Source organism: Serinus canaria, chromosome 7, assembly GCF_022539315.1.
Source record: "Serinus canaria isolate serCan28SL12 chromosome 7, serCan2020, whole genome shotgun sequence".
In the NCBI taxonomy this organism is placed as follows: domain Eukaryota; kingdom Metazoa; phylum Chordata; class Aves; order Passeriformes; family Fringillidae; genus Serinus; species Serinus canaria.
Window position 1 is genome coordinate 4,760,864 of NC_066321.1, and position 12,021 is coordinate 4,772,884.

At 39.2% G+C, this 12,021-nt stretch overlaps 1 protein-coding gene across 1 annotated transcript in view; it reads left to right on the top strand.

The window, feature by feature from the left end:
- The window catches only part of LRP1B (LDL receptor related protein 1B), a 474,765-nt gene that overhangs the window by 205,439 nt on the left and 257,305 nt on the right, over positions 1 to 12,021 (top strand). Inside the window, exon 7 of the mRNA XM_050976996.1 lies at positions 2,351 to 2,513. Within this exon, the coding sequence (XP_050832953.1) occupies positions 2,351 to 2,513 (163 nt within the window). The remainder of the gene's footprint in view (positions 1 to 2,350; positions 2,514 to 12,021) is intronic.

Genomic DNA, 12,021 nt, shown 5'->3' on the forward strand with positions numbered 1-12,021 from the left:
CTTCTTGGTTTCCATTAAAAAACCAAGTGATTTGGTGCAATTTCTTGTGATATGTTACCAAAAACCTGAGGGAAGAACAGAGCAAACATTTTATAACTGTAATACTGCTATGTTAACAAATCCAATAACCTGTGTGTGATGTGCCTTTCACATATATATCACTTTTATCTCAAAATAGGTACATTTTTCACACAATAAGAAAAACTCCTCCAACAGGCTGCTACTTAACCTTGTTCCTTTTCATCCACCTCCCAGTGTACAGCAATCTTCTAGAGCTCTCATTGCAGGAATTTAATTACTAGTTTTATTTCTACAAATGTTTGAAATTGGATCTCTTTTGTACCTTTTGTCCCATTTAAACAATATTTTCTGAAATGCTTCTGTTACACAGAAGCTTATCTGCAATTTTCAAAAGTCTCCCTGAATCAGTAAACCATAAATTTTTTCATTCCACAAATCCAACTTCAGAAAATGGTAAGCAGGCATGCTGAAAATGCTTTAACTCTTACTGATTTCCAGAAGCACAGAGTTTTCTTCTGGCATTTTTAAAAGCATGTCCTTTATTTTGCTTGGAAAAAGGGAGGAGAAAAAACAAAACCAAGTGTTTTCTTCCTATTGTTGAAATATATCAGTGCTCACATATCTCTCAGTGCATCAGACACTGGCCTTCTCTGGAGTTTGGATATTGGGCTAAATGGAGCATTTCTTTATTCTGGCTCAGCAGATCTTGGTAATAGGACCTATCAGGCACAATATTCCCTTTGAATTAAAAGGGAAATGAGTAGTGGAAAGGCAGGAATGGGAGAGACAGAAGACAGCAGTGAACTGTGTAATGGGGTGGCTGAGGTGGGATACAGTTGGTGTTCCTGGTATTTCACTGAGTAAATCCCATTTGAGTTACCTGCACTTTGAAGGACAATAAATGAGCTTCCATGTCTGTTTTAAGTACAAGGCTCATAAGCCCTGAGTTATCATCAAAAACTCAATGAGTACAATTTTTGTTCAATCAGGTTTACTTACTACTCTCCAGTGCAGCGTGGATGGGATGGAGGCAACTTTTTCTTTTTTTTAGATTGTGGAAAGCAAACCTAAAAATCCCCCATCTGAAGAATTATAAACCTACAGAAAACTAAAAGTTAAAAAAAAACCCAAACCAACTTCTCTGTGTAATGATATTTTATCACATCTGGCTTTTCTCATCATGACAGAATCTCAGCTTATGCTAGCACTATTTTGAAAGTATTGCAGTATAATAAACATATTCAAGTTTTTTAAATCAAAAATCACTGATCAGTGAAAACATTTAACAGGATATATTTTTGTATTAATTGCAGTATACTTTATTAAAGAATAACTAATTCTGTCCTACACAGTGGTATCAATACAATACTGTCAATAAAAAGAAGAAGAAAGAAATCTTAGTTAAATAAAATTTTAAAAGTTGTGTTCTTTGCACTTCTCTGTACTTTTGCTTACTGTAACAATGAGATAGTGCCTGGGAAAGTCAGCTGATGTATAAGAAAAATGGAGGATTTATAAGGCATTTACAGAGAGTGGTTCCAGGATCCCAGAGGGAAAAGAACGGAGGGAGCAGCTGTGTTAGGGTGCTGTGAAGCTGCCACAGAGGCATGAGAAGGAAAATGTGGTTGTTAGTGAATGTCTCTATATTATCACAGAAAATTTACTTCAACGCTACTTCTTCTGGCAACTGTCAGAAAACTGGCAGCATCCAGATACCCCAGAACTACAAGAAGAAAGTATTTTAAATTAAAATGAATGCACAGATAAGGTGGTATTAGATGTGCATATCACATTTTATTTATTTCTATTAAGTATTTCTGGTCTGCTTTTAGTCCCCTTCAAATATAACCAACAAACTCCTTTAAGCTTTACCCATGTGCCATCCCCAGGGTCTGGCAGACACCCTGGAGCACAAAATCCAGAATCTGAGTGACTTCAGAGCTGCCTTCCCCAGCAGCCAGGCACCACCTGTGCTCCAGCTGTTTCACAGGTGCACCATCATTCAGTGGTGCTGCTTCTGAGGAGAACATAAAAAAATCACCATGACAGACTCAAAAATATTTAACAGAGCTCAAAACAAACGTGCATCTTTCAAACCACTGTGCTTGCAATCAGATGTCTGTACTCAACAAGGCAAAAATTCTCCTCAACCCCTGTTTGTGTATTGAGAACTGGATTCCTTCTTAGAAACCCTGTAATAGATGTAAAGCAGCTGGAGATCTTTAAGTGAGTGGAGCATCTGCTGGCAGAGCAGCCAGCACTGGCTTACTTGGATTGAAACTGCACTCTTGAGCTCCTTTTTCTTTGTTTTTTTCCTTTTTCTGGGCAGATGTGCAGCAAATAGCCATGGACTGGATCACGGGGAATTTTTACTTTGTGGATCACGTCAGTGCCAGGATCTTTGTCTGCAGCCAGAATGGCTCAGTGTGTGTGACCCTCATCGAGCTGGACCTGAGCAACCCCAAGGCCATAGCTGTTGATCCAACATCAGGGTAAGGCTCTCTCTTTGCTCTAGGGTTAATCTCACTCCAGTCTGTGACTGCACATCATGTGTCTGTTCCAGGCAGGTGTGTTAATAACTGTTTTTCCTTTGCTGCATTGAGTTACTTGCACAGTTGCTATACTAAAGCAATAATGTGTAATGAACTCGGAGCAAATAGTTAACTGCGTTAATTGCAATAATTATTGCAGCATGTGCCTTGTGGCTTCTCAAAATGGAATCAAAACTGAGAAAGCAATTTAATCCCTACTTGTCACAACATTTGCTTTTGTGTTTGCTTCTCTGTAAGTTGTGCTTCTAACTAAAGGATGTGGGAGAAGAATTTTTGAAGGATTTTTATGCTCTATCCCCTCATTTACAGGAATATCAGAAATGAGTTTACTGGGCTTATTTGCACAAAAAAAAGTGGAAGAACTTTACTATTCTTTAGAGGGTCAGCTCTAATGGTAAAATTACCATTTTCTGTTCCACAGCTAACTCCATTCAGAGCCAGCTGGGAATTAAGCCTTGCTTGAAATACAGAGCACTAAATGTCCTCCAATTTATAACACCACCAGCTGGAAAAAGTTTTAAAGCAATAATGATGTAAAAGCATTGCTAAATAGGAGTAGGAATAGGATCAAATTAATTTATAACTAAATTTTGGTAATGGTTTTGAGCAAGGATTTTACCTTGGTTTTATTAGTCAGTAAGTAGTTCAGACCAAAATCCCTGATGGAATATGTCCTAAACTGCCATAAGCCCCTTCTCAACAAATAGAAAAATATTTACAGTAGAACAGCTTGTCATCCATATGTGGACTTTTGTCAGTCTTTATTTAAAGCCTGAGCGAATATTAAGAAGCATTATCACAATGACTTCAATTCTGACAGGAACAGCTTGCATGTAAAGTTTACAAAGAAGTTTGATAATGTGATCTCAAGTATAGCTGGATTTCTCTCTGCAGCAGATGGTAAGCTTGACTTGATCTGACTGCAGAGTTGTTTAAAAAGAAAAATAAAAATTCATGTAGAAATTGATTTTCTGCAAGTTCTGATCTGAAAGAACTTGAAGCTTTCAAATCTGCTGACAGCAGCCTTTTTTCAATGCCTTTACTTGTATATTCTTGTTGGATTTACTGGATGAATCCAAAGCTTGTCATTAGCTAATCTTAACTGTCAGGGATGTAGGAATTGTGCCCAAGCCTTTGGTTTTGTGAGGAGGGACAGAAAAATGAGAGATTTCAATTGTTATCTGCTGGCTACAAACCACTGCTGCCCAGAGCCACCTGAGCAGTGCAAGGTGGAGAGTGGAGGCTGTGGGGAGAGGGAAGTGCTGGCCTGAGGGTAAAATATCAAGTGACCATGACATTTTACACTGGTTCTTATTCTTATTCAGCATTTATTTAGTGGTGAAAATACAGTGTGGAAAATTTTATCAGAGTGCTTGTTTTGCAGCAGTTACTTCATTACTTGTTTTTTTCTGGCATTTTTATTAATTAGTTGATGTATGTTCTGTTAATTGGATACCTAGCATTCATTTTAACTGCTAAGCCCCAATTTATATATTAATTATGTTAGTTTTTGACTGGGTTTTGGTCCAGAATGTAAACAGATAATGAAAAATTATTCTGGCTATTTAAAAAAAAAAAAAAATCTCCTGATCCTTTCTTTTGTCTTTTGTTTTCTGTCCTTTTTTTTCTTTTAACCCTTTCATGCTGCTCATAGTTGAGACTTATTTTGGTGTCAGAGTTTTAGGGTGGTATTGCTGACTTGATAGCTTAGTGGGTTTATTTTATTTAAAAAATGACAAAAGCATCCATATTAAAACCTTTAGTGCAAGTTGAGCTCTGAATGAGCTGCTGCTCACACACAGGGGACCATTTCCAATGCTAAGAAATTCAGAGTGTGATCCCAAGCCTTTATGTCTGTGATAAACTTCCTGCAGTAGCACAGGGTCAAGCCCTGCTATTCTTGCATGTTCACATCCCTGTGTTGGGAGTCTAGTTATGTCATGAACCAGAAATTCTGCTTTCATCCCTAAAACAACCAAGTCATGGTGGAAAATTTGCTCATTCCAAATGGTTTCCCTCGCTGCACTCAGGAATATCTTTTGTGAGTGTGGTTAATTTTACATCTGTGTGCCTGCAAGTTCTGTGTGATGTTTAGTGGTGATGGTTTGATATATTCTCCTGTGAGCTTACAATGGAACTTGAGCTACTGAGCCTCTTTCATATCACACAGGGAGTGAAAAAAACTTTTCCTAAAAGTTTCTTCTCATAAAACTGAATTTGAAATTGAGGAGAAGAAAAGATTTTGTTATTCATACAGCTCTTGAAGAGCCACGTTTGTTATGTTTCTCTTCCAAGCACGTTACTTTGGCTGGATTTCAGCACTTTATCAATCTGAACTGTGTCTGATGTTTTGGTTATTCCAGACTAGATCTAATGCACAACCACCAGAAAAATCCCTGCTTCCCCCAGGGAGCTGGTAACTTACCCAGTTAGGGGCTTTGCAGTGCTGGTACTCCTCTGTTACATCAACTAATTGTCAGTTAAGGGCAGCACAGTGAGGGTATCAGAGCTGTGGTGAGGAGAGCATTTCCAGGGGCAGAGAATGAATGTGCCTCCACGGATCCCTGGGAGCACTTCAGAGCCCAGACACAGCAGTGAAACATGGACTGAAGGGAAAGCTGGGACAAGGAGAGTAGGAAATAAAGTGGCAATTGGTAGCAGAGAGGGAGAATAAATTGTTTTACAATAATAAATTATCTATCAAATGCCTTTGAACTAAGATGTTTGGCTCCATATGTCTGCAGTTGATAGCTTTGATAAATTTTAATATGGGACTTCTTTTCTTCAGTGGTCAAGGAACAGAAGCAATTACTTTTGCTGGTCCATGAAATTGGTGTAAAATTGATGATGGTGCTGCTGACTGTCAACATGAAACAAATACAAGCTGGGTTAGAATGGGTTTAGCTGAGATCCTCAGTTCAGGTCTGCTGTACTCATGGGGAATGGTTTTTCAAAGTATTCCAGCCAGTATTCCATTGGCATCTTCATGGGACTCTGATCACCAGCCATTGATGGTGGGGAAGGTAACACATTTAAAACTCACAAGAGGATAGATTAGGTTCTCTCTCAGCTCTGCCACAACCAGCTAAATGGCTCTACACAGAGCATTTTATTTTTTTATGGCTCTGCATCTCTTTGGATTCAATAAGAAGCGTGCAATGCCTGTTGTTCAAGCTATGTGATATTTGAATGCATTCAGCAACATTAGGAATTAATATTGTGGAATGCTAACTGTGCACATCCTCATATTTATTCTGTAAAGATGTTTACCTAATTGCCCCCAGTGTTCAAGGCAAATTGTTGCCTTCCACTGCACCACAATGGCCATGGAGAATGTACTGCATCATTTTACAGAGCAAAAATGCCCTGGAGCAGGGGGATGTGCTGCATTCCCTGCCCACACTTCAGTCCTGGTCCTACTGCTCAGACATCTGATACATATGGAATAATAAAAATACCAGGGTGCCTTGATTTCTCTTCATACCCATTGTCTGATTTCTTTGGGAATGACAGAAAATGGGGAAAGGACAGGAAGAGCAGATGAGGCTGCAGCCTTGGGGCTACTCCTGGTTCCAGAAATGTGCAGCTTGTGCCAGTGGCTGTGATGCTCTTTTGGGATGCCAGCCACAACTTTCTACTTTGTTTCCCAGGCTTATGGAGAAAGATGAACTTCAAGGAGGTGAGGTTTGAAATGTGGATGGTATTGATGTGGCATCCACTGTCAAAACTGTTCAAGCATAAGGAGATGTGTGACTAGAGGTTACACAGGGTGACATTGCAAAAACGATGTGGAGAGAAGGAGGGATGTGGGGAGCAGAGTGAGGATCAGTTATGGAGTCCATAGAATCATCACAAAATTCCAGAAGGGTTTGGGTCGGAAAGGACCTTAAAACTCAGCCAGTTCTACCCTTTGTCATGGCAGGGACACCTTCCACTATCCCAGGGTGCTCCAAGCCCTGTCCATTCTGGCCTTGGGCACTGCCAGGGATCCAGGAGCAGCCACAGCTTCTCTGGGCACTCTGTGCCAGGCCTCACTTCCTCATGGGGACAAATCTTTTCCCAGTATCCCATTTGACCCTGCCCTCCTTCAGTGGGAAGCCATTCCCCCTTGTCCTGTCCCTCCATCCCTTGTCCCCAGTCCCTCTCCAGCTCTCCTGGAGCCCCTTTAGGCTCTGGAAGGGGCTCTGAGGTCTCCCCAGAGCCTTCCCAGAGCAGAGGGGCTCCAGCCCTGGGAGCATCTTTGTGGCCTCCAGGAGTTGCTCCAGCATCTCCATGTCCTGTGCTGAGGATCCCAGGGCTGGAGGCAGCTCTGCAGGCGGGGTCTCACCTGGACCTGTCCACTCTGCTTGTGATCAGCCAGGACCTGGGTGGCTTTCTGGGCTGCCAGGGCACACTGGAGGCCAATAAAGGAGATGCTGGATTGAGGGGCAGAAGATGGAGAGGGAAGAGAAGAACCAGAGGGGATGAACAATTGAGTCATTGCTGGAGTCATTCAAACTTGTGACTGCCATTTGAAAGTTGTATTAGGAACAAAGGGGAGAAAAGACTTCTAAAGAGATTTGTAAAAGGAGCAAGCTCACATTTTAAACTGTAACAGTGTGTGTCATGTAAATATTTGAATAAATCTTTTAATCGGCTTTTCTTTCTGCTGTGGTGTAGAAATACAGAAAAACCCACAGGCTCCAGTTATTTCTTCCACAGAGCATTTGTGAATGCATTCAAAAAGAGATTGTGTTCTGATTGAAGAACAACAGCTATTAATGTGTTATGGTGTTCTGTACCATTTCTTGGTAATGTTAGTGAGTCAGGATAAAACAAACAAATCCACAACAGAAAAAAACCCAAAAAAACCAAAAACTCTGTTGCCTTTTAAATCTGTAACAGCAATCATTTGATACCTCTGGGATTAACAAAGGGGAACGAGGGAAACAAGTGAAGAATTAACAGCTGAAGTTGTCTACTTCATCATCTCAGAAATTTATTCCAAGGACAAAATATAAAAATATTATTCTGTGAACTCCCTCGCTGATTCTGAAGATGCTAAGCACAGATTTCTTCTGTGGCTCCAATCAAAGCCACAGTATGAAAATAATAATGATAATTAAAAATACACAATATCACTGTGTAAAACACAGTAGGGAAATTTGCCTCAGTCTGAAATTTCAGAAGGCAGCAGGAAGCAAGGGGGTAAGAAGGTATTTTGAAATTCAGCCTTCTGTATAAGAACAGAGTTGAACAGCAGCTTTAAGATACCATATTTGAAGGATCTGGAAGAAAAATAATAAGAAATATTTAATCCTGCCTTTTAAATTTTTTTTTCTTTTGGATTTACTTTTGAATTTATGCTACCTCTCAAATCTGGCAGAGGTAAGAGCAGGAACTTGGGGGTTGGCCATCCCCCTGTTGTGACCAGGGTGTTTAGATGCTGTTGCCAATGTTTTTTCTCAAGCTGTGTGTGACCATCCTTGTGGGATGTTTGCTTTTCTTGGTCAGATCAAAATGCAATGCAAGGTCCACCAAGCACTTTTCACTAAAAATTGAAGGGAATGGAAAAAAAATTACACACCATTGAATGAAAAGTTTTCCTTATTAGAGAGCCATGGTCAGGAGATGGTGCCTGGGGTCTGGAAAAGCCATCCCAGAGGATGGCAAACAGACCTCAGTGAGTCAAAGAGATGGAAGGTATAAATAGAAAGAGTTTTGGGCTGACAGCTCAACCTGTTTGGCATCATGGGTAGACATGTCAGCCAGTAAGAGCTGTCCTGCTTGCTGGGATTTTGGCAGAAGATGGGTGAGGTCTCTGCTGCAATGTTTGATGGGACAGAACCCAAAGCCAGCCCTGAAATCCTGCATTAATAAATCCACAAAAGCCAGCAAAGAGCAAATCAGCTGGTGAGGGGTGGAGAGAGACCTTTGTGAAACAAATTTACTGACAGCTGTTTGTTTTTCCTTCTCTTTCTGTACTTATGTATTTCCCAAAAAAAAAAGAATAAAAAAGTCAAGCCACAAATGCAATTTGTATCAGGCACAATGAAGCGAGCTTGCATCCAACTCATATTTGCCTGGAGGTATCAGTGAGGAGCTGAAAATCTTTGCAGGGAGGAAGAGTAGAAATTCAAAAATGAGGGGAGGTCAGACCATTTTTTTTTTTCTTTGTTTGCTTCACTGTTATTTAGACAGGAGAGTAGTTCAGGGTAAAAATAAAACATCTGCACTTATTGTCTGCTGCCTGTTTTATTCTCTTTTTACTCTCTTGCCTTTGAGCTTTTATAGCCGCCATTGGGCTTAGGAGAGACTCTGAGTCTTAAAACTTTGGTTTTTTATTTTTTTTCCCTATCAGATTAGTCACCATTTTCTGCTGATCAAAGAGGATAGTTATAATCATTAAAGCTCACTTTTAAACAGCCAAATCATTAGTGGTTTAATAACATGCCATTATTAAAAGAGCTCAGCTCCTTTTCTTGTCACAAAGATTTTCAAAGAGCTGTAAGATACATATAAGATTCACTCACTTCAAAAAACTTAAAAATGGCCTGAAAAGGAATCTTAAAAAAAATCATGAAAAAAACCCCCAACAAAACAAACAAAAAACCCCTCAAACAAAAAAAAAAAAAAACCCCACTAAAAAACTTTGTAGTAAGTTTATTAATCATAACTAATCATAATATGAAAGTTTTCATTAGGAATTCATATTTTGTTGCTCATCCTCCCCCTCCACAACCTTTTTTGGAGAAGGTGTAATAGAGGAGCCAAAATAAGATGGGAGAAGAAAAGATACTTAATCAGACCAAAAAAAAAAAACAACCCCAAAACACTCTTTTTAAAATTATTTCCACTTCTTTTTTTATCCCTTTAGCTCAAATGCTTGCTAGAAAATTATGAAAGATTTTTTTGTCTGATCTCAGGTTTTAGAAAACTGCTTCCAGTTCCTTGCTATTCCATCCTTTAATTTTAATTGTTGTAACTAAACTGAGACAAAAATTCTTTCACCTTTGCATTTCCCCCTGGATCTTTTCTCCCCTGCAACTTCAATTCCAGTGCAGCAGCACAGCTCTGTTCCTTGGGAAACCTTGTGGCTGCTGCTCTTGGTAAGAAAAAGAATTAAGAGATATTGCCACATGTTGAAGACAGGTTCTGATATGAATTTGAGCATGTCCATTTCTGAGTCTCCTTCAAAAAAAAAATACCCAAACCAAAAAACCCCCAAATTGTAATTCATAGATCCAGGGTAATGCCAAGAACAGAAGAGCATTTTGAGCAGAAGTTTAATTAGTGAATTAGTGTGTTCTCCTTCCCAAAATAAGGTGATACAATGATTCTGCATTCATGTGCAAACAGAAGATAGGAGAAATTACAATTCTTTTTAACAGCAAACTAAAAAATAAATAAAATTTGATTTATGAACATGGAAAGATATGAGCTTGTATGAAAAATCAGCTAATTCAGTTGAAAAGGACTCAGAGTCACTGACAAATCTAAAGGGATTAAAATACCAAGCATGTGACCTAACTGCATTATAAAGGAACTCATTCACAATGTCAGGGTATTGGTCTGGATTGAAGTGACAAATATAATCCAAACAATAAAAAGAGAATAGGTTTGGTACATGCATGTTCTCAAGTAATGATGAGTGTGCTATTGTGCATTTTCATTAATCAAACATTGCTGAAAATAAAGATGGATGAGTATAATTAACATCCAGTCCTATATACTCTGAAGGTGGGCTGTGTTTGGTGCCCAATCCGAGCTGCATTCAGAGAAAATAAAAGTACTGATAGCAGTGACAAAGGATGTATTTTTGATAATAATCCTTTGTGAAAGAGCTGGCAAGGTGAACATTGGCAATGTTATTAGAATAGTTCAGAACTGATGTTCTGAGACTTGGTGTTATAACAATACTGCCTGGAGAATAAGAAGCTAACTAAAGAAATACTGGTGAAGCATGAACCAAAGGGAGCCTTTTTTCTTATGCAGCTTGTGCCCAGTAATGGATTTCATATAGTGCTACTAACAGGAATAACATTTGAGTAGTGTCAGCAAGTATGAAAAAAAAAAAAATCAGTGGGAAAACAATGCAAAAACATTTGTGGAATTGCAACATAGCAGTGGTTTGTAAAAAGAAAAAAATAAAAACAAACCAAAAAAATAGCTTGTAATTCAGTAAAACTTTTCTTCATTTATCCCAAGTTTGCAGAGGATGGTGCAGAGGATCACAAAGGGAGTGTGGTGCCTCTCTCAGGGGCTCAGGTTCTCCTGAGCTGCCAAACCTCAGCATCTTCATTACCCAAACCAGCTCTGCCCATCTTCATCACCCAAACCAGCTCTGCCCATCTTCATCACCCAAACCAGCTCTGCCCTGTGCTTGTGGGCCCTAAACATCAGAAGTGGCTCAGCAAACCAGGCTGGGCACCAATAAAACTCTGAGCTGCACTGCCTGGGGCCATCCACAGCTGATCCAACACATCCTCCCACCCAGCTTCACACCTCCCTGTGGGATTGGAGTCCTTACTCTGCTGCCTCTCCTCACACCCCTCACCCTCAGCCCTTCACTAATTAAGCTTCTAATTAAGCTTCTGCTCAAAGTGCTCTTCTTTTACTAAAATTACCACAGACCTATGAATTACAAAATTATATATATATATATTTTTTTTTTAATAACTGAGATGCCCAGGCAAAAGCTACATGCTTTAAGTCACCCTATCAGTGATTTTCTTCAAGTTGAAAGCAATTAAGCTGGAAGAATTGAGGCCACTTTGTTTCTGAATGAGCATATAAATGGGAGTTTAAGGCTCCCTAATGCATGGACATAATGTTCATGTCCATTTGAAGTCTCTTTTATTTTTTATTTTATTACCTGATTGTCTTATTATCTAACCAGCTTCTCTAAGGTCATTTATGTTGAAGACAGGCTCTGATATAGAACACTGCATGAGGGGAAGAACAGAATTGAGAATATAGCTGCTTAGGACCTTTTTTTTTTTTTTTAGATGTACTTGCATTAGTCTAGACCTAAAAATGTCCATGTATATATGAATAGATATTGAGAGAGATTTTTTTCCCTCTAAAATGAAGAAAATTAAAACAGGAACAAAAAGATCATGTTTACAACAAACACTGTATTATTCTGTTATAAAGTTTTCCAAATCTCTTCTCCTAGTGCAGCCCACATATTTCTTGTGCTTTTCAACTGAGTCAGCAATGCAGGAGTGCAAAACTGTGCAAACCACGAATTTTCTAATAAGCTCTTGCCATGCCATTCTCTTCCTTCTTCCCACAAGATAAATAACAGCCTGTGTAGATGCCATGTTTGAAGCACAAAACCACTAAATCATAAAATATTCTGAGTTGGAAGGGACCCAAAAGGATCATTGAGTCCATTACTCTTGCTCTGGATTAACCAGAACTACCCAGAGTATCAAAAATGATGAATTTAGTCAATTCAGTTAAT